This window comes from Thermobia domestica, chromosome 6, assembly GCF_964235325.1.
Source record: "Thermobia domestica chromosome 6, izTheDome1.hap1.1, whole genome shotgun sequence".
NCBI lineage: Eukaryota > Metazoa > Arthropoda > Insecta > Zygentoma > Lepismatidae > Thermobia > Thermobia domestica.
This window is the reverse complement of record NC_137459.1, coordinates 150,204,602-150,229,084: the sequence shown is the minus strand read 5'-3', so window position 1 is coordinate 150,229,084 and position 24,483 is coordinate 150,204,602. Positions and strand designations below refer to the sequence as shown.

Below are 24,483 nucleotides of genomic sequence, written 5' to 3'. Positions count from 1 at the left end.
ATAACTCTGGAATGTCTGAATCAATCTTAACCAACCTTGATACTCATATTACTTATAATCAGGAAAGTATACTGTAGGGTAATTCCCCCTAGCATACCGAGGGGAAGTAGGAGGGGTGACATAAAAATGATCGAAAAAGACCGATATTAGTGTTGAATTCATAGTTTTCGGGATTGCTGAGATGAATAGTAAGATTTCCTATGCCGTTTAAGTCCAAGTTTACCCCTCATTATAATACCTGGGGCAGGGGATGTTGACATGTATAAATAATCGAAAACGACTAATATTAGCATCAAATTCATAGCTGTTGGGTCTCCAAGTTGATTGGTGACAGTTCTGATGCCTTTCAATTCAAAGTTCAACCCCTAGCACATCTAGGAGGAGTGGGAGAGGGTGACACATAAAATGGTTGAAAACGACCGAATAGATAGTTTTCGATGTCGCTGAGATAAATAGTAATACTCCCAATAGCGTTGAAGTCTATGTTCGGTCCCGTCGGCATAAAAAGTGGAAGTTAAAATGTCTCAAATGATCGATATTAATGTCGAATCCAAAGTTTTCGGGTGTTTAAGCTGTTAAGTGACAATCCAGACGGCATTTAAGTCTAAGTTCAGCCCCAGTGGGGGAAGTGCCCCTAGGATGGTGTGTTAAGTAAGACGTGTAAATATAATAAAAAATGACCTGTATTAGAATCGAATCTATATTTTAGGGTTCCTGAGATAAATAGTGTCACTTCTGATACCGTTTAAGTCCATGTTTAGCCACCTTTAAGGTTGGGTGAAATGTAAAAATAATCGAAAACGACCGGCGTCTTTAAGCTGTTAGATGACAATCCTGATAACATTTGAATGCAAGTTTAGGCAAGAATGGGCATGTCAAATGAATTGGAAATTACAGACATATGATTGGCTCGGGGAAGCATAATGGTATGTGACATTTTCTAATTACAAGCTTTCCCTGCCATCTGTAAGTGCATTTCCGAAAGTAGACTACCTACATATTGTTCTGTGGTTCTATCTCAACCCATTTCACCTAATAACTCAATTTTACCGAAACTGGCGCTCACCATTATGTTCCTCCGAGCTGCTCATACATGCATATTTGAATGTATGTGTATCAATGTACATTCTAGCGTGGCTCGGAAATGCCTGGAGAAATTTAAACCAAACTTGGTACACATATGACTTATAATTTAGAAAAAAAAATATAGTGAGAGTAAGATACCCCAAGGGGTGGAATTTGGAAGAGGTGACATGTAAAAATCATTCAAAATGATCAATATTAGTATGCAATCTATAGTTTCCGATGTCGGCGAAATGAATAATGACAATGTTACTTAAGCTTAACTTGAGCCCTATCGGCAGAAGGTGGAAGGGGTTAAAATTAAAATTTCACAAACAACTGACATTATTGTTGGATACATAATTTTCGAGATCGGGAAAATGGATGGCTTGTTTGAAATGACTTTTGGAACATATTTAGTACCCACCTGAAGATCTACAACTGGAAGTATCCTTTAATAACATCATTTCAAACGAAATGCTTGTCACTAAAATGTATATATTGAATAGTAATCAGCAAGCATGAGCTACCGTTAACCTAGAATTACCAAATGAATATTATCGAATGCAGGAAATTCTTTCAGAAAGGGTCTAAGTTTTCATAGTACAGCAGGACTTTTTTTTTCTAATTTTGAAACTGATTTTTTTTTTTTAATCTTATAATTGTTTTGACAACGTTGAAGCTGTCCTGTTTTAAACAGGCAAAAAACTTTTTTGAACCATTGTTCAGGTTTTCTTCAGTTCTACAACAGGATGATGCCGAAGGTCAGGTTAGTTTTAATTAGTGTTGTTCGCGAGACGACAATTTTCTCGTATTGACTTGTCTTCGAGATGAGAAGCATTATACATTTTAAAATTCGAGACGATGGGAAACGTGAGACAATTCTCGTCTTTTTTTTAAGAAGAGACAAGCTTCTCGGGATTTGTAGGAAAATCTAATGCACTTAAGTCTTAGATAGCGAACACTATGGTTTATATTATAAAATAGGTAAAATGATTTATGAACATAATGAATAGCATTTGTTAACGATTAAAGACAGGCAAGTCATTACACAAAATACTCCAATAGTAAATATGGTTTAAATGTATTATAACACTCTTCGTGGACCTCTCGTGACGCGGAAGGCTTCTTATAACTTCTAGATAAAATTAAGAAAAAAGTGAACGTATAGATTTTATACATAAATTTACGAAACGAGACTAGCAAATTTCCGAAGCGAGATAAGAAAACCTTTCCGAGAATCGAGACGAGACAATCCTTTTTCTCGTCTCGTGGGAAACATTAGTGATCGTGACTTGAGTATGCTATTCACGTCACATTGGTTTGTGTGTTCAGTTTTGTGTCGTTTTGCATATAAAAATGAAAGCGAACACACACTTCATTTTTCGAAAAGTAAGATATCCGTACCAACTGAGCGCAGTATTATATGAAAACGAAAGGAACAGATTGATAACAAAAATGGACTATGATTATGCGCTTTTCAAGAAAGGGTGATCATACACACACACACACACACTTACATTGTTAAACAAAATCGATGTTGAAATATCCTATATTTTTTTTTTTCGTTATACACAGCTAATACAATTTGAAACCTGCTACAGCTTTATTTAAACAATTTAGCTCTCTTTTTATAGCAGAATGGTAAACACCCAGTCACAGAATATCACGTTCAATCCAGTGTGGAACACACACCTCTGGAAAGAAGTGAGCAATGGTTCAGGTACAACTGTCATATTAGATTCTCTACTTTATATTTTTGGAGTTGATTGAACTAGTGATGATTTCTGGGCCCGGGGAGAGTACTATCTGTCACGAAGCTATGCAATTTTCCTCGTTGAATATCTCCGACCGTGCTTAACGAATGTTATCAGCATTTTGACAGTATTATTTTCATTCCTTCCCGAAGGAACGTGGTGTTATAATTTCTGAGCTAGTACTACTGCTGAAAGAAGGGTGCCTATGAACTCGTGCAAGCGTAGTGCGTTCGTCACGTGTTGGGTGGGTTGTAAAGAGGATCTCAAGAAACATTCTTACCAATAAAACAGGAAATAGAAATCTGTTTTCCCCAATGACTAACACTGCTGCCTGCAAATCTGGTAATATGCGAATCGAGTGAGTTCAAGTAATACTCACGCCGTCCATTCTGACCAAAGTTTGTTTCAATCAGACCAGTGACATTTCTTTAGTATTCTATACTTACATGACCAGACGATTTTTATGCACCACTCCTCTCTCCAAGAGTGCTCACCAATGAACTTTATGTCTTGATGCCAAAGCCTTAGAATCGGCTACATTATAAAAACTAATTAAACACATATATATTAGAGACCTGCACGGGCCGGGCTTGGGCGGGCCGACCCTGTTATTTCTTTGGGCCGGGCCGGGCTTGGGCGGGCCTACACTGTTATTTCTTTGGGCCGGGCCGGGCTTGGGCTGGCCGACACTGATTTCTCTTCAGGTCGGGCTGGGCTGGGGCCGATCAACTACAATTCTTTAATAATTATTGACTTTCGTTAAACGATAATTGGAATAAAGCCAAATGTTGAAGAAGTGTGTCCGTGAAAAATGTTACAAAGAATGCAATAGCTATTTACAGTTTGTGTTGCTTAGCGCCTCCACTTTCACTATAGAGAATTGCAGGCATTATGCGGTAAATTGAGCTCTGACCTTGACCTTCACTGAACTCAAAATATAACAAAAAGGGGTGGGAATGTTTTGCCTGTCGCTAAACAATATTGCCATCTTCACTTTATGCTAAAAATCAATTAAGTTAGATTTTTGTTACAGGGAATGGAGTTTTTGTTCTGTCGGTGAAGGCAAAGTTCTAGGAGACAATGGTATCATTCGGGAGGCAAGCGTCAGGTTGTGAACCAGAGTTTAAAAAATGTTTTTCTGAGGGTTAGGTCAAGTTTAATACTAAATTTTGAGAAACATTGGAGCTCGAGCTAATTTTTTTAAAAATTTATCGGGCCGGGGTCGGGCCAAAAACTTTTAAAATTTATCGGGCCCGGGCCGGGCTTGGGCCAAGAATTTTAAAAAACTTATCGGGCCGGGCCGGGCTCGGGCCGAAAATCTCCTAAACTTTTCGGGCCCGGGCTGGGCCGGGCCTAGGTACGTTCGGGCTGGATTGGGCTCGGGCCGAAAAATTCGGCCCGTGCAGGTCTCTAATATATATATAGGTTGCATCAAGCCTGTAGCAAAGCCATTTTTATTACTAATTGAACTTACGAATGATAACAGTAAATCTGAACCTTATACAATCCATTATACGTTCGAATAGCTTACCTTTTCACTATAAGAGTGACACAGCCTGCAAGCAAGAGAAAGCTCATCTCTGATACGTATGCACCACAATAAACACACAAATTTCCTTATGTCATGAAGCGTTCGCACAAGAGAGTCTGGCAAGCACGTTAAGTTCGGTATCTGACACATATACGGTTCTATTCTCATTCCAAGACACTTCTGAATGTCAGGGCAATCTTCTTCAATAACCTATATAAACAAGTAAGTAATGAGCGTCACAATACCGTTTATTGTAAAAAGGGCTTAGCAGGACTAGATCTAAGATGATGTTAGATCTAGTAAGCCTATCCCATAATATCAAATGATTTGCTTTCATTTAAAGATAGTGTAAAAGGGGATTTTCAGAGAATATGTACAGGTAAAATACACGGAGAGTACTTGAATTAGTGACACTAAAGTCATTCATTATTCTGTTTTAGCATATTACTCCTTGGATAATTCATTCTCTTTACTTACATTAGGAATGAATAATCAAATTCAGTGCATAGGAGAAAATGCAAAACAAAATCAAATACGCGGGGAAAGAGGACATACATCTCCATAAATATAATAGTTTCGTAACTCAGAAATTAATTTCAAATCAAATAAAGAATACCTGAAAGGTATGCCTAAAGGGAAATAAAATGAATTAAACAAGAGATATATTACTAAATCCAACTGTTCTCAATTAGTCCATAATTTGAAGCAGGCCATGAGCTGAGCGAATGATCTATGTCAACTTTGAACCTAAAGTTTGAATATTACTTTGTGACTAATGTCCGAATAATTAGAAATTGCATCAGATTACGAGTGATTCGTGAACTTGGACCAAATAATATGGTTTAAAACATACAAACAGAGACTAATTAACAGTAAAAACATAAGGAGTTCTTCAAATATTTTTCGTCTGTTTACTCAAGTACTTTTGGGCAAATCAGAAAGCTTTAGAGATTACTGGCTTGCAACAATCCTTATTTGGTATTCTCAGCTGGTATTTATTGTTTATTTACGAAATTTAACAAGGTACTTTAATTAATTTATTCTATTACTTCCTTTCAATATATTTTTTTTGCGTATTAATATATATATATATATATATATATATATATATATATATATATATGTGTGTGTGTGTGTGTGTGTGTCAATTTATTTCAATACTACAAGTAAGACGAACATTTAAAATTTTACACTCATCACACAGTGTTGCAAACAAAGGATGGTACAGTATCACAAACATCGAAACACAACCGAATTTCGGAGGATTTTACAACAGCAAAAACGCAAGTGACATGGACGTGGTAGAACACATCCAAGGTATCTTAGTGTCAAATACTACGGTCACAATGATGTATTTCGAACAAGTAGAAACAAAGCTACAAAGAATTGAAAATTTGATGTTTTTCAAGGACTTCATTTCGAAAAAGTGTTTAAATAAGTATCAGATCCAATTACATAATAGATGGATTTTAATAAATAGAGATTACAATGTCGTTTACAGCAATTTGATATCTCAAACAATTCCATAGATGAGGAAAAATGTTTCAATTTATATTGCTTGAAATGGTGTATTTCTGCGAACTTTTTAAAACAGTTCGTGATTTACTTTGCTTCTATGACTTTACAACATTACTTCTTAGTAGATTTAATTACAATAAGTTCTCGCAATTACATAATTTTAAGCAGTGTTGCAAACTTTACATGTATTTACCATATCTCCGGAACGGTTTGAGATATCAAATTGCTGTAAAGGACATTATGATATTCACATCTATTGAAACCATTATAATGTATTTATCTGAGCAGGTTCTCGAAATCAAGGCTTATGAAAAAGCCATTTTTTAAAAAATCCTTTATACTTTGTTTCTATTCATTCTAAATCCGTCATATCACTAAAATACTTTGGACGTGCATTGCCCCGTCTGTCTCACTTTGCTGTTACTGCTAGAGAGGCCACGAAAATTTGGATGTTTATGATTGTGTAGCGTCCTTAGTTTACAACACTGATTAGTGTATTGTAAGTTTTCGTTTAACATGTAGATTTAAAATATATAACAACCTGGCGTAGTGCCATTTGAAAAACTGTAACTTTATGTTGAGTTGGCAAAATTGTTAGCCTGGTAATATCAGAGAGTATGCTAAACAATGTCCCTCTGCGGAACATATATACCTTGATTATCTTGATACTTCCTTGTAAATTTTAAAATAATGTACGAAAGACCCTGAAATTTTGTATCATGCAAATATCTGCAGGGGTACATTGTTTGATATGTATATAAAGTTTCCATAATTATTTTAAGCTCTAATTATTACAACGAGAAATTGTAAGTTATAAGTTTCCTTTTTTTTTTTCTCCATTTCTCTCTTACAGTGAACTTTTAGTTTACTTGTTATTTCAGTGCTTTCAAAGCTCCAACTGAATGGGACGAAATAATTAAATGCAAGCGCATTGCATGTTGCGTTCTTGCGTGGTTATACACTTACGACACTTTTGGTTCGTTTTATGTTGTTTTTCCGTTGCATATTCAAAATGAAGTCTGGAAAGAAAGAAAATCTTGTTGCAATTTTGGCATTACACAAATACGGACACCCTCCAACAACAATTTTTAAGTTTCTGAAAAAAGAATAACATTACTCACAGATCTGCATATCACACAATTAATAAGATGTAATGAGATGTCGCAGTCGTTTCTACAAAGGTAACCAAGAAAGTTCTGTCGTTTTTATGGAGGTATGTGTACAATTGGTCCTCACACCGAGTTGAATGTGAATGGAGATAAGGCGAAGGTCAGTTGTTGGTGTGGGTATATCCAACATACGACCTGGTTGTGGCATTTCAGTTACACCGTGAACTTGCGTAAGGACAGAGTGAACATGGGGGCACCATGAGTTCAAACTGGGGTCAAACGACGCTGCCAATACGCCAGGCCCGGTGTCATGACTACGCGGACAGTGCAATGGTGTTTTAACAAGTTTAAGGAAGATGACGAAACACTCGAAGACGCACCACGTGCCGGAAGACCAACACATGTACAAAATGAATATCTTCAGGCAGCAATTGAGACGAACAGTACCCAGAAATGTGAGGAACTGGGACTACGATTCAGTGTGAGTGGAGAAACTATTCGGCAGCACTTCCGTCAACTTGGGAAGCACTACAAGTTAGGTCGATAAGTCCCACATGATTTGACTCCGGGCCAGGAGGCAAACGCGAGCAGACTCATGTTTCTTTTCTGTCTCGTCTAAAGAAGGAGCCATTTCTGGACAGGGTGTTGACATGTGATGAGAAGTGAGTCCTGTACGAAGCCCCACGGTACCGTCATCATTGGTTAGCATCCCATGAACCGGTTCCAAAACAGCCGAAACCAGCACTGCACCAGAAGAAGGTCCTCCTGTGTGTTTGGTGGACTGCTCGCGGCATTGTGCATCGGGAACTGCTACCAGCTAGTTAGAGCATCAATGCAACTGTGTACTGTCAGCAGTTGAGTCATGTTCAAGAAAAACTCAAAACTCTGGAGCCAGCACTTCTGAATCGCAAAGGGGCAACGCTAAGCTGTTGCAGGATAACGCTAAGCCCCACATGGCTCGGATGACGCGGGACATCATTGTACGCCTTGGATCGGAAACACTATCACCTGTTCCATTCCTTGAACAATCGCCTTAGAGGACGCCAGTTCAAATCTCTAGTAGAGGTGCAAAATGCACTTGATATCTTCTTCGCTTCACGGCGCACCGAGTTCTACCGCGATGGAATCCATGCCTTCCAGAACGTTGGCAGAAGGTCGTCGATGCTGATGGGGACTATTTTTGATCTTCCAGGTAGGTCGTAGGTGACATATCGCTGTTCGAAGATGGTGGGTGAAAGGGCGACAAAACTTTCTTTGTTACCTTTATAAGTGATAAGCTTCGCACAAGTAGACCATACTCCGTTAGGACATCACTAGTTATTAAAGCAGTGAAGGCCCGAATTGTCGGTAACCTTATCCGAAAGCAGAAACACATGGCTTGCACATGAACTTGTTTAGAATATCGTTAAAACAGTGATCACTGAAGACCCAGAACTGCATGCCTACTGCGTCTTAATCAACGCTTGATCATAATACAACACGAAAGATCAACGCTACTGTTGCAGTAGTGCGCGGACAACAAGTATCGCGAAATTTTTTCACGTATGAGAAAATTTGTAGAGTTGAACAATATCTAAAGAGACAGAATGATAGGATTTATGCTACGTCCAATTCTGCAGTGTCTGAACAGGTTAACCGAGTTTAGCGAGGGCTTTACCTGGTTTCTGTTATGGTTTAGATGGGTGTATCCTATTTGAGTCTCATTCAAATCTATTTTTGCCAAAAAGGTGTCAAAACTGGGTTTACAGTATACCAAGAGAGCATTCTCGAAAAGATAATAAACCTCTTGGTGCAATGATACTTTAAAATAAGCCTTGGCTGCTCCTTCAGGACTCAGCACCAACTCAAATTGGAGGAGAATGTTTGTGCTAAACCTCACATGAATTTGAAACACTTTAAGTCTCCATTAGTGAAAGCAGTTGCTAAAATAGATATGATTATGCTGCAGCTGCTACTAATGATTGACCACATTGTTTAAGAGCCTGTGTTTAGGCAAGGGACACTATTTTGAATAGATGTTGTATCCCATTCATTATCACTTATCGTTTGCATTTATTGTCATTTGAAGTTGGAACAGAACTTATGACTAGATTATACATATAATAATAATCTAATATTTAATAAAGGAAACAAAGAAACATGAATTTCATAATTATAGAAAGAAAACTTACATTTGAATATTTCTTTCTTAAGTAGAACCACTTCAAGATGGTATAGTACCATGCTGTGAACGTCCACATGAGTTTCGACCCATGAAGTAGAGTTAGGAAACGCTGTACTATATCATACATTCTGTTTCTGATACAATCTTCTTTACTACGACTCTCTGAAGCTATGTCGCTCTGCTTCAGTTCATCACGAGGTACATACAACGGTGGAACAGGCAAAAATGTGTCTTTATCCACAAGTAATGACAAAGCGGAAATGTTTTGTTCAAGAGCTTTCAGAAGATTCTCAAAGGCTGTAGGCAGTATATTGACATTCAGTAGCGTACAGGCTATTAAGCTGTCTTCAAGGGTTTCTTCCGAAACAGTAGCTTTGTCAGCTGAAATATCTTCGATAGCACTCACTTTCTTTGCAAGAATCATTTCAGGTTGCAATTCCATTGGTAACTGTCCACTACTAGAAAACATGAGATAATAATACTATTAAAGTATTAGATTTAAAATGTTAAACATTTAATCAATGTAATAATGTGTGTTCATCTTAGTCTAAAACTAAAATCAAGCTACTTGAATTACGAGATAGCTAATTGCGGTTTAGAATGTTGGAAATATTTTCACTTTGAGAGTCGATGAGTTGAGGACGCATCAACCAGTTAAGCAGGCGCCACCGGCCAGTAATAGCTCTTACTGGCTGGTAGAGCTACAAAATCCAATATGTTTTGAGCTATTATCTGATAATAATACCTAGAGCACTGGCTTACAAGATCTAGAAGAACAAATAATCTACTTCTTAACAAAGGATTAATTTCACTCTCGGGCCCGAGGTGGCTCAGTGTTAGAAATGTCACCTCCAACGCGTGGGGTCCTGGTTTGATCCCAACTCTTGCCAAGTGGGTTTTGTGGTGTACAAACACAACGTGCGTGCTTTTTCTCGGTATTTTTCATTTTCACCCTCTTTCACCATTCACTATTTCATTCATCAACATCATCATCACAGTCACCATTAGCCTCGGAGCATAATCGTGGGACGTTAAACCAAAAAGAAATCGTTCTCAATATCTAAAATCCAGCGGCATGTGATGTTCTTTCCGACTGGGGAACAGGTCATAAATGGCAACACACTCTTCGCCAGCAGGGAAAACTCTAAAGTAATATTAACCCTCTCCGTTGATCTATTGGCTACCGCATGTACCTTTAGTGCATGTGTTACTGGGTTCGATTCCTGATGGGAGAGCACAGAAAATTTAATTTCACAATTACTTACTTTCATTAATTACTTGTCTCCTTTAACCTACAGGGCACAACTGTGTGATCTAAAAATAATCATTTAATATAATATTGGCATCTACTGGATTAGTAACATGGACAACGCCATATGTGTTGGTTTCCTTCGCGTTCTCCCGTTTCCTCTCACATTCTCAATTCATCATCTCTTTCATAATCATTCACTTTGATTAATCATCTGGTAGCCTGGAATGTTAAATTAAATATTTATTTCCATTTTTATGTGTTCTCGTCCAAAGCCGCAGCTGATCGATTTCTAGTAACATTCGTAAATCTTGTGGATTTTTCTTCTACCACCGTTGCCACGGAGTGTAACCTAGTTCAAAGTTGTGACTTATTAGCTATGTCTGTTATGTTGTCAAGTAAACCTAATATTGTAACAAAGAAAGAACTAAAAATTTCACGTCACATTTCGTCAAACATTAATTTTGCTATAGAATTGCTTAGGTCATTTTGAGTTGTATTGGAAGTTTCACCTCAAGTTCTTGCGTTTAGCAAGTAATTGGCGACTTTCAATCATATTCTGGAATCAAATTCAGCAGTTCAATGTAGCTCCTTTTGTTCATATACTTACCACCCTTTCCGACTTCTAAATACTAATTCCTGCTTTGATAAAGGAGTTCTGTGACACTAATCAGACGTTTTAATATTTTTTCCTTTCTTTTCTTTTCTTTCTGTATTTTTCTTTTCATATTTTAATTATGTTTGTTTGTTATTGCAATATTACTCATCTTTTGATTCTTACGTAATCGAATGTTTTTAACACAGTAATTTGGTGGAGATTCCTTTGGGACTATTCGTGTTGCCCACTATCCAGATGAAAATTATTTTATCACTGATTTTTGAGAAATTCCAAACTCTGTGTAACAAAAATAAATATGGCAAATATTGTCATTTGTCACTTAATGAACATCTGCTGAGTCATTTCGCACAATTAAAAATACTTTAGAAATGCCCAGTGTAAGACTTCCTTCTGGTTTTAAATTCTGTAAGATAAAGTTTTAAATAAACCTGCCAATTAAAACAACTCTACTTTATTATAAAATGAACCGAAAAAACACAATTTAATCTCGACCACACATTGGTTGATTGAATTCTGTCATCGTCTGTGATTTTATGCAAGACGAAATTTCCAAACCCGTGAGCTTGTCCACCATTTAGCTGTTCCCTTGTCTTATTTACACAAATTTAGCTAGAAATATGTTAACTTAAGATTTTTCGATTTTTTTCAAAAAGTAAGAAAATATCACACAAAGCGTTATAACAAAAGGTAAAGAAATGGCTTTATTGCCAACCAAAGTAAAATTACATAAACGGATTGAACTGCATGAAACGCTAAGATTTCCACTATGTCAATTACACTAAAGGGAAGCGCCCAACGACAGCGCTTCCTCGCTAGCCGCTTTGTTCGTGAAGTCCGTGTCTGCTCTGTTTTATTCTGAAGAAAATATTCTTTTTATTTGGGATAGGAGTACAGACAGCAAAAGCAGCAAATGGGCTCTTTACCACTAAAAGATTATTTTAATTTTTTAAAAAGTTTTAGAATGAAGTAGTAAATATTTAAAATACAAAAGGGAGGGAACAGATTGTTCCATCTGTTCCATTATAGTATCGCCATTGATAAAATCTCAGTAACATCAGTACGTAAGAATTTACAAACAGACTATATGATCGTCTATCAAGACAACTTTTAAATAATTAAAATACTGTCATACAAGAGAAACATGCAAAATGAAGACCAAACATTTACCCAAATGTATTTGCAGCTGTACTTGACACCACTCCTATGAACACACAAAGTTTCCAATCTCCAATTTTGTTTGCAAGCCACGCAGCTTCTTTAAAAGCTCCACAAACAAGAAAAATGAATAACACCGTTTTTACGGTCCAGAGTTGCTCAACACCTTGTTCTTTGACTGCTCTCAAAATATGTTCACGTGATATTGGTATAAGCCTGCTATCTGTAGAAAAGATTGTGTCGGAAATTAGGAAACAAACTACAGCTAAATAAGAGACATCAGTTTAAAGCAAATTAATCAACATATTTCTTAATTAAAAAGCATTCCAAGTAGTGTTACTACTTTTACGGGCAGTTGTCATAGAAAAAAAGAAGGGAAAAGGTGATAAACTAAAGTAGAAAAAGAGCAAAAAAGTGTGCTTTCCCTCCATTCTTTTCTCTCTCTTATATATACATATACAGGCTGATAGATAACTCCACCGACAAACTTTAGGAGGTGATTCCTTATATGAAATGAAAGAAAAAAGTTCTAATAAACATGGGACAAAAAACGTCTCCTTTCAGAGCTATGAACCGCCGAAAATTCGAAAAACCATGTTTTGAAACTCCCTGCCTTAGAAACTATAGGACCTATCCCAAGCGGTTTAAGAAATTACACAGAAACTAGTATGCGATCTATCTAAATATCCATGTTTTACCATCCTCCGTTATCGGCGAAATGAACGCGCCATTAGTACTTAAAGGAATATCCCTATACCTCAACTTTCTTTTTACAGTTCGTTTCGCCAATAACGGACCACGGTAGATCATAGATATTTAGATAGAGCGCATACTAGTTCCTTTGTAATTCCTTAAACCGCTTGGGATCGGTCCTGTAGTTTCTAACGCAGAGCGTTTCGAAACGTGAATTTTCGGCGGTTCATAACTCTGAAAGCAGACGTTTTTTGTCCCATGTTTATTAGAACTTTTTTCTTTCCTTTCATATAAGGAATCACCTCTCAAGTTTGTCGGTGGAGTTACCTACCACCCTGTATATATATACATAAGAGAGAGAGAGAGGGAGAGAAAATAGATATCATACATATATTATGAGAGTGAAACAAAGTTGTGCTTGTGCATTTCCAAACTGTTAAATGTAAGCATGTTATTATTCGGAAATGTGAGACAAGCTTCGAAATCATTCGGAATGGCAACTCTGTATATGTTGCAAATCCGATAACATTCGGATTTTCTTGAAAACTAACCTCAAACTTTTCTTTGGCAAAACTATGTCAATATTGCTTCACAGAAGGAGATAACCCACTGCTCTTTTTTTAAGTGTTGCTGTTCCAAATTTTTAATGGCAGCAATTACAAACTTGTAAACGTAGATACAAAATAGTTTTTTCTGGATATCGTGAATAATTTTCATTGGCCGATGATGCTTCTGTGCCTTCTAAATTGTACCTGTGTCGTTTGGGTCTAGAGAAAGCACAAACGACTTAATGTCGTCAAAATTCTCTTACAAGAAAGAGCACACTTAATCCACGATGACCGAAAAATTTAGAATAAAATAATATATATAGTAAATGAAGAAGAAAGGGGGATTGTAGCGAGATTAAGAGAATAAAGGGTTCATAAAGGGGAAAAAGATTCAGGAAAACTATATCTATTCCCAACTAGAAACAACTTGATAACTTGAGTATTTATGAGAGCTCGTTTTTGGTGTATAAGAAAAAAAGTGCACACCTAAAAACCCTAACTATATATAAATACAGCGTAGTCCGAAAGTGGGCGTACCCCTAATTCTTACTTCGAAGACAATGTTAATGGACATTCTTACCTGGAGATGCTTAATGAATGGTTGGTGCCTCAACTGGAAGAAAATGGTATCAAAGACATTGTTGTGATACAGCAGGATGGAACATTAGTGTACTTCGCGATTCACGTGCGTAATTACCTGAATCAGACGTTTCCTGGCCGCTGGATTGGAAGAGGTTGTGCATCTTCACCAGTTCCCTTTGCCTGGCCTCCAAGAAGTCCCGATCTGACGATACCAGATAATGCTCTCTGGGGTTTCATAAAGCAACAAGTAAGAAACACTCGATATCACACAATGCAGGAGTTACGAGCAACTGTGGAACACGCCTTCACCCTCGTGACTCCGGAGTATCTCCACAAAACATCTGCGAGAACTTGGCGCAGAATTCAGCTGTGTTACGACGAATTCAGCTGTGATGGTGATCATACCGATGTTTATGACTCTTAAGACTTCAAGATAACTGTGTACAGACATTCTACCATAACTAACACTATGCTGTTAAAACTAAAGGGGGGGGGGGTACGCCCACTTCCGGACCACCCTGTATATATACAGGGTGCTAATGAACTATACCGACAAACTGCAAGATATGATCCCTCACATCAAAATAATAAAAAAGTTAATATGGACATATGGCGAAAAGTGCATAGTTTCAGAGCTAGGGCTGTCCAAAATCGCGATAAAGCCAAATTTCAAGAGGCCCTATTTCGAATTCGGGAGACTATGGATGGTGGTCCTTATCAGCGTAAAGGAAGTCATGCATACGCAGTCCAAAATTGCACATTTCATTAATGTTCAAGGGTGTACAGAGTATTCCCTGCAGGGTGAACTTCCCAGATATGCCATCAACCGAATTTTGAGATGTGCTCTGACTTTATGATTTGTCCAAAGTAGACAAACGATAAGCACTGAACACGGAATACTTTGGCGCGATGTCGGAAGTGTTAAGGATTGTCAGCATCACGGTCTCTCGTTCTCGGAAAAACGCATGCTGCGATGTTTCCTTTCACGCTTATAAGTGAAGAAAACATGAAACATACCGTGACGAAATACATCGCATCACACGTTATTCTGAAAAAAACACGGAGCTGCCGGTTCCTAAGATTTCTTACTTCCCTCCGAAGCACTGGATATCCATTATTGTCAAGGCTTACCTCCTGCCAACTTTGGATCCTCTTTGAAAACAGGGTATATCTGAAAACTCTATTGAGAACATATCTGAGAATTACACCCTGTAGAGAATACCCTGTACACCTAATGAAAATTGATGAAATATGCACTTTTGGATTGTGTATGCATGGCTTCCTTTATGCTGAAAAGGACCGCCATTCACAGATTATGGAATTGAAATATGGCCTGTTGAAATTTAGCTTTTTCGCGATTTTGGACATCCCTAGCTCTGAAACTATGCACTTTTTGCCATAGGTCCATATGAACTTTTTTTTCTTTTGATGTGATGAATCACCTCTTACAGTTTGTCGGTATAGTTCATTACACCCTATATATATATATATATATATATATATAGCTTGAGTTCTCTAACTTGAGACTGCAAAATATCTGGAGAAATAAGCATGGGACGTAAAGAAGGTTTGAAATTAAAAAAAAAAAAAAAAAAATATATTTTGGTGGGGCAAATTCATCTGTACTAAACCTAGCTCCTCCAAGGAGTGGGTAGAAGCAACTTTGAAAACTTAAATGAGGACCCTCATTTCTTATTGCAGATTCGAATTGTACAGAAAAAAGTTAATTTTTATTTGAGATATATTTTCCGATTCGTGATAGATGGTGCTGTAATCAGTGAAATCTAGTTCCTCTAATGTTTCTTTAATTAGGAGCTCCCACGTTTCATTCCAGAATAAGTACGTCATAAACAGTACCAATCTTCCGTCTTTAAGGTTGGTTGAAAGGGACAAGTTTTGCCGATGGATGGTACTACAGTTTTCGTATCTCTCCCATGTATTTTTTACCATTCACAAAAAAATCACGATTTCTCTTACAAATTTCAACCTACAGACTTCAAACTTTTAGAAAAGGAACTTTATAATCTATCGAAGGCAATAATCCGTGCCGATTTTTTATTTAGAATTATCTTCATTGTTGAAATGGATATCAAAACCTTTAACAATCGAACTGTTTCATCAATTAAGAAAATTCTAAATATAAAAAAATCGGTACGGATTGTTCCCTTTAATAGGTTGTGAAGTTCCTTCTCTAAAAATTTAAAGTCTCTAGGTGGACATTTGTAAGAGAAATTATAAATTTTCGTGAAAGGTAAAAAAATACATGGGAGAGATACGAAGACTGTAGTGCCATCTATCGGCAAAACTTGTCCCTTTACACTAACCATAAATGCTTTTTCGATTTCTGATGTGAAAGATCTCTGCATTCGGCGTGGTATACATGAACTCTCTTGTTTATATATTAAAAAAGAAAACCTGAAATATACATCGCAGCAGACGTTATACCAAATACAAGGAACTTTGCAGCTAGCGATTCGTAACACTTCCAACTTCTTACTAGAGAATTCTGAGTCCATAGTTATCAATGTTTGCCTTTTGCCTACTTTGGATTCACCCTGAAATCAGAGCATATCTGAGAATTCTATTAAGAGCATGTCTGCGAATTATATCCTGTGGAGAATCCCTTACATACCCATTGTACAGTAATGAAACACGCATTTTTGGATTGCGTGTATATGACTTCAGGTCCATTCCTTTATTTTGATGTGAGGAATTGCCTCTTACAGTTTGTCGGCATAGTTCATTAACACCCTATATATAAATAACGAGAGAAAGAGAGAGAGAGAGAGAGAATGTGACCATTTATGTTGTTACACCCGTTAACATTTGAACTAATAGATACAAAATACTGAAATTTTGTACCATGCAAATATCAACAAAGCGACATTGTTTCACATACGCTGCAATACTGCCAGATTAACAGTATTGCCAACATAACGAAAGTTGTATTTTCTTAAATGGCACTACATCAGGTTATTACGTATTTCAAACCTGCATATTAAATAAAAACTTACGATAGTACAATTGTTTGCAATGTTGCAAACTAAGGACGCTACAGCACCCCAAACCTCGAAAAACAACTACATTTTGGAGGGTTCTACAACACTAATAATGCAAATGAGATGGACAGGGCAATGCATATCCAAAGTATGTTAACGTTGAATACTACAGTCATCACATGAGGTATTTCGAACAAGTAGGAACAAAGTTACAAGGAATTGAGAATTTGACTTTCTTTAAAGGATTTTGTTTCGAAAAGTGCTTAGATAAGTATCACATTCAATTACGTAGATAGTTTTCAATAGACATAAAGATCATAATGCTGTTTACAGCAATTTGATATCGGAAACCGTTCCTGAGGAAAAAAAAAAAAGTAAAAATTGCTATATTGCTTAATAGAGCGTATTTGTGAGAACTTTCTATACTTTTTTTTTCTTCCAACATTTCAACAATAGTTTTTGATGCACTTTTAATTACAACAAGTTCTCGGAATTACATAATTTTGACCGGTGTTGCAAACTTTACTAGTATTTACCATATCTGCGGAAGGGTTGTAAGATATCAAGTGCTGTAAACGACCTTTATATCTATTGAAAACTATTTTTATGACTGGATAAGATACTTATCTAAATAGATTTTTTGTTTTTTTAAATAAAGGCTTTTAAAAGAAAAATTTTCAATCTCTAGTAAGTTTGTTCCTATTTATTCGAAATCCATCATATCATAATCATAGAACTAAACACTAAAGTACTTTATATCTGCAATAACCCGTCCGTCTCACTTGCGTTATTGAACTTTGTCGTGGTCAAACAGCTGTGTGTGGGTTCTTCCGTGTCCTCCCACTTTCTTCATTCCACTATTTTCTTTATTTCCATCATCACCGTTTCCTTTAGCCTACACGTATTAACTATAGGACGTAAAACTGAAATATATTTTTTGTTATTACTGCTATAGAAAATGAAATCTTTAAATTTTACGTCCCACAGTTATGCCGGCTAGGCTAAAAGAGACGGTGATGATGAGAAATGAATGCAAGGTGAAATGAAGAAAGTGGGAAGAAACGGGAGAACCTCGAGGAAACCCACGCTCACGGTATTTGTCCACTACAAAGTTCACTTGGCGCGAGCTGGGACAGAACCAAGGACCCCATGCACCAGAGGTGAAATCTCTACCATCGAGTCACCGTGGCCCGCTATTGCTATAGAGGTAACTAAAATTTGGATGTTTGTGAAGTTGTAGCGTTCGTAGTTTACAACACGGAAAAACAAATGGGACATTTTAAGTTTTCGCTTAACGCGTAGATTTTTAAAATTTGTGATAACCTAACATAGTGCCATTTGATAAAGCATAATTTTATGTTGGGTTGACAACAGTGTTAATTAGTGGTATCGTCAATGGTGTCGAACAATGCCACCCTACCGATATTTATGTGTTCAATAATTTCGACATATTTTGTCTATTTTTTTTACTAGTTACAAGGGCTTTTAAGGTAAATGGTCCACCGTGTGAGCATATATATATTCTTATATATTGTCAGTTTACTTGAGATTATTACTCACGTATGGGTTCAAAATGAAGTAAATCGCAGATAGTACTGCAACTTAAAAAAAAAAAAAAAAAAAAAAAAAAAAAACTGATATCTGTTATGTGTATTTTTGTTGCAGGAGAATTCGTTAACAGCAATAATTTGCATAAAAAGAAAAGTTTAAAACACTTCTGTCTAAAGAAAATGACAGACAAAATGGCTCCTCCACAGACTCATATATAATCTCAATACAAATGAAACATGTATATGTTTAATAACAAGTAATTTGTTAGTGCTGACAAACACTAATCGAAAGTCACATAATGCAAAATTATATGCAAAACTGCAAATTATAAAATACAAATAAACTGTTATGAATTGAGACGATCTCTGCAAGAACCGTTTAGTATATCTTACATATAATATTCATGAAAAATACAATAGCAAAAAGAAGGCTAATTAATGGAGAAGTACACTATTATTTAGCTAGACATTTATGGGGCATTTCTTTTTATGTACTATATTATGCGGAAGATCATGTAGAACATGCGTACTTTCAGTGGTACTGTCGTATATTAAACACAAATTACAAAGCAAGCCTACATAATTGCATATAAACTTGTAAAAGTACTTTTAAAACTTTACATTATAAATAGTGAGTACGAAAATAAAGATCAGTACAATCTCCGATCGCGCAGCTTAATTTTTGTTTATGTTAAACAAAAATTTATATCTATTGTTCTACAGTAACTTAGTGTCTTTCTAAACATAGTTACTGTAATTGTTAAATTCTCATACCTATTCTACCTGATATTCGTTAAAAATAAGTTCTGTAACAATTACATAGTATACCTGTTTGTTCTTCTCACTTTGTACGCTTTCTCTTCTCCGACTTTACGGAAATGTATTCACTGATTGATAGAACACTTCAGAATTAAGATTGGAATTTTCCTTTCTTTCTTTTTAAGAAAAAAACTATGATAAACTGGTTTTTATAAATAGGACTAAAAGATTCGAAATAACTGAAGGATTAACATTATACATACCTTCATGTGCATAGCGATGAACTAAAGACTTCTGTAGTCTCACTTTCAGAACTGGAGACACGTATATTGGAAGTAGGGAGAAGTATGATCCCGCAATTCGAGCAAAAGTCAGAAGCAACAGGTAAACATTAGGTTTTAAAACACTATGGAACAGTTGGTTGCTGAATTCCTCTTTAACACAAGGTGCACCTTCATTCTGTGAATCAGTTACCTGTTTCTTTGGCACTTCGTGGAAGCCGAGCACATATTCGATTAAAAGAAAGGCACCATACATATTTTTATTAATAATGTAAGAGTATAAAATTGAATGTTGTATTACAGTCAAAACCTTTACACTTTTCCTATCTAAGCAGTTCTTCTCCATCAGCTTATTCATTTCTAGTATCCAAGCATTGATGGCTGCTTTCATGTTACCTTCAAGATAAAGCAAATGAGATCTTTTACTGTACTTGGGTACATCCAAGAGTCCAGAAGACTTAAGCTTTACATGTAAATATTCCAGAAACTTATTAAACTTTTCCAACGCACCTTCATTGATGCTTTTATCACAGTATTTACTGCAAAGTTGTTGCATTTTAGTGGCCACTAAACACCACAACCTTATAAAACGATAACCGACAGTATTATCAAAAGAATTAATTGCACTTTCCTTCTTAATATTACTCCACACAATTTCACACTGATTAACAGCAAAATGCGCCGATATGTTGCACAAGTCAGGAACTATTGGTTTCACTTCTAATGTTTTAAAGATTTCTTCTTCTTGTATCAGAAGTTCACATATTAAACACAATATATTACCACTAGTTTGCCAATCAACTATTTTCTCACTTTCTGCCAATAGAAACATAAATAATTCTTGTAAAAGCTTTATTGAATAATTTAATATTGGAAGGCTGGGTGTAGCATACTTTGTTCTGGTAAGGATTCCATTAACAAAGTTACAGAGTATTTCTGCAGTTTCTGCAATCGTTCTCTGAAATTCTGTAACAAAGTAATTACACAATTGAAATTATCACATTTTTATTGAAACTGTTTTGAAATAGATGTATGTAGATGATTTTATTTTTATTACGTGTATAATGCTCAACATTCGCATATCATCGTCGAATTGTATAGAAATTACACTCAAAAGAACTCACTTTGTATTCGTGCTACTGTATCCCCGTTTAAACACTATCTTCTTCGATATTTCGGCCCTTGCTGTGGCCATGGACGCGAACAATCCTACCGTAAACTGCAAAAAATCATTAAGCCATTATGTTCCTTTTGGTCCTGTAATAAAGAACACACTCCAAGTATTCAAAAAGCTCTAAAAAAATGTGTTAGTCCTTGATAGTTTGAACTATGTCCATTGACCTTTAAGATGTAACAGTAGTATTCTTAGGAAAATTCGTCCTGTTATGAGTCACTTTCACTTCTCACTAATATGTTTCTCTGTACGCACTTTTGTCATTTATGTACAAAACTTGTTTATAGATATTAAAATGATACTCATGTTTTTCTGTTACAGAAATGTCGCTGTCCAAACTGAAGTAGTTTGATTGTGTAAAGATCACTGTTGCCAGAAAATAGTTATGAAAACCCTTTTTTTTACAAATTAAATAAAAATATTACACATGTACAAAAAGAAGAACAAAATTATATATCGTTCTAAATTGGTTTTTATTTGTTTCTAGATTATGCAATTCCATCCATGGTCTAAATTTCCCTAACTTTTTTCATTGAAAAAAAAAAAATCATCAACAGTTATCAATCAGTAAGTTACAAGGCACATAAAATCAAAGGGAAGCGTAAAACGTTTTTGAAAAAAAAATTCTCAAGAGCTTCGAAGATTAGCTTTCTATAAACAACCTTTGGTGTATCAAATCGGAAAGAGGCAACGAATTCACCATCATTGACGAAGACAAATATAAAACAAAACTACTAAATAGAATCAATTGTGAATCGTATTCTGAAGTCATCAATCCTTTAAACAAAATAGTTAAAAAGGTAAACACAATTTTAGAAGAATCGTGGATTATCAGTACAACCACAAACAAACTTCTTAAAATGGCCGCGCCATCTCTACCGTTCATATTTGGACTCCCGAAAATTCACAGAAAACACGTCCCTCTTAGACCAATCACATCAGGTAGGAACTCAGTGACCGAAAATATTGCCAAATAGTTGACTAAATTTATTTCTGTTATAAAAAATTTTAAATATTCCATCAAAAACATCTTCAAGAATCTACCGACCATTAAGTCCCTCGTCAACGCAAACAAACTACACATAGCATCTCTAGACGTCACGGACATGTATAATTTAATTCCGATTGAATTTGTCATTCTATCCATTTAATAAAAGTTAAGGGAAAACAAAGTTTCTGATCTAATGATTTATGAGACCTAATAAATTATTAGTGTTGTTTGAACAATAATTACTTTCAATTTGAAAATATAGGGAGAAGAACTAGTCATGGGCAGCTCATTATCCCCTCCCCCTCTTGGCCAACATACTTGTGGATCATTACGAAACGAAGATTTGCCAAAAACACAAGCGTAAATTCACCAGATATTTCTGATATGTTTATGACTCTAATTATTTACAAGGAGAAAAATACATTAGTAGATTTAGTCTCTAAATTCAACATTCCTAAAAACATAAAATTTACTGTAGAAAAAGAAACCAACAACGGACTAAATTTTCAAGACACCCACATACAACACAAAAATATCAAATTTTGCACTTGTGTATACAGGAAAAAAAATTGCCTCGGAAATATTTGTTTTTAAAGATTTCAGCACATTCTCATCTCATTACGGCCAATATTTGGAAGAACTCATTATTATTATTATTATTATTAAAGGATATTCAGATACACCACGGAAGAAAAGGATCTCCGAAATCACATGTAAAAATTAAACATTCTAGGAAACAAGAACGGATTCAATTATACACTCAGAAAATGGGCAAATTCAGCGTGGAAGAATTACATCAGTCCGGTCATCTTTGGAATAAAATTTGGAACAAGTTTTGAAAATTCACTTTCGGAATACAGAAGGTTGATCCGTTTATGTGTGCCCGATTTAAATCTTCATCCCTGCTCACAGAATCAACCGATATGAATGATTCAAACAGCAGGAAAAAGCCAAAGGTCTCTAGTATTGCGCCAAGGTTCCGTGTGTGTAGTGTGTGCATCTTGGTTCGTAATCTGAACCGGTTTTGGGAAATATGCCTCATTGCACTTTTCTACGCCAAGTTTTACGTGACAGATATTCGAAAATAGTACATGAAAAATACGTGTCCACGACCACCAAGAACATAATTAATCGCCATAATACCACGATGTTTCAGCACTTCGGTCACCCATTACGGGGAGTAGAAAGCGACCGTGTACTGCGGTGACTCCACCTGTAGCTCGGAAGTTGACCTGAATGGCCCTTCAAGAAAACCCTCCTTTACAACGTGTGATGGTAAGACTACTGTACGTGGTACAACAACTGTGACTCGCAACCGACGTAGCAAATTAAAGCTGCGGATGGTGTTTAAAAGTCGTGGGCATGTCCTTACTGTAGCCTATCGGATGGAAGACAGATTCACTGCAGGTGCCCCTACGTAAAAGTGGTAATTTATTGCCACACTCGATGAAATATGGATTTGTCTATCAGATTGTGGCGAAATTCCCCCGTAACGTACCCCCCCCCCCACAAGGCTCAAACATCCGTCCTGATTTTATCCGTCAGTGCAAAGCAAGTTTCTCGAAGGTATTTCTGGTTATCGCGGGATACTGCTATTGATGCAAGTTAATGATTCGGTAAGTGCCTAAAAGCTATAAAATCAACTCTGAATTTATCAACAACATATTCTTACACCAATTTATACAGATCTGCCCCGTCTGTATGGAAATGCAGCAAATCAAGTACGTGTGCATACCGATAAGGACTTATTATCACATACATTCCGAACTAGACAGAAATTTCTGCAATAGAGACGACAGACAACGACATCCAGGTTATTCGCTTTTAGAACATACCAGTGAAGTCACTTGATGCCAGTTCCTTGGATTTCAGTGGGTTTGACTTCGTGAAAAGAACACTTCCATCTCCTCGTATCATACTGTTCGTGGCCTCTGGAAAGCCTGGCAGGAGTGGCTTAAAACTCCCGTTCCTGAACTTCAACGGATCCTCCCACAATGAAAGTTACGGTGCAGAACTATTGCCAAGACACATGGTGCTCACGGTGCAACTGATGGTGGTCCCGTGGTTCTTCTTATGGTAGGTGAGACGTCAAAATCGGATACATATAGAGCATCAACCTTCTCTATAAAAACTACTATAGACGTAAATTAGCATTACCTAGTATTTACTCCCCATCTTGTTCGTGTAAGAAGGTCTACATAGAAATGGCAAAAAAGAACATTTTGACGAGAGTGAAGGAACACACTAGGGGTGCAAGAGGAAAGAAATCCCCTATGTCAGGTCTGTCAAGGCATTTGCAAGAATTGGGACACGACATCGATAAAACTGACATGCGCACTCGTCCTCCAACAAAGACGTATTGTGAAGAAAGAAATGTATTTGAATAGGTTATAGAAAGAAATGCTTGTCTTTCTCCAACAAAGAAAGAAATGTATTTGAATAGCTTTTCATTAGGACCAAGAATCCAGAAATTAAAGTAGATGGCGGAAATTTAGATCACGAATGGAACTGCATAATCAAGAACTAAGTAAAAGACCAATTTTGAACGAAATATACTTTGTTCATATGTAAAGCAATACTTTTTATTTAATTTGTAAAAAAGTTTCTCATCATCATCTGGTAACAGTGATCTACACACATTCAAACATCTGCAGTTTGCACAGCGACATTTCTGTAACGGAAATAGAAAAATATCATTTTAATATCCATAAATAAGTTTGGTATATAAATGACAGAAGTCTG

General features: G+C 36.3%; 1 protein-coding gene across 8 annotated transcripts in view; it reads right to left on the bottom strand.

Moving 5' to 3' along the window:
* LOC145688262 (ciliogenesis and planar polarity effector 1-like) overlaps positions 1–24,483 on the bottom strand; it is a 97,408-nt gene that overhangs the window by 17,677 nt on the left and 55,248 nt on the right. For 7 of the 8 annotated variants that reach the window (XM_081762235.1, XM_081762237.1, XM_081762234.1 and 4 more), the window contains 4 exons: positions 19,559–20,542; positions 12,177–12,387; positions 9,149–9,599; positions 4,351–4,560 (listed from right to left, as the gene is read on the bottom strand). In XM_081762235.1, the coding sequence (XP_081618361.1) occupies positions 4,351–4,560; positions 9,149–9,599; positions 12,177–12,387; positions 19,559–20,542 (1,856 nt within the window). The remainder of the gene's footprint in view (positions 1–4,350; positions 4,561–9,148; positions 9,600–12,176; positions 12,388–19,558; positions 20,543–24,483) is intronic. The other variant, XM_081762240.1, reaches the window with a different exon arrangement.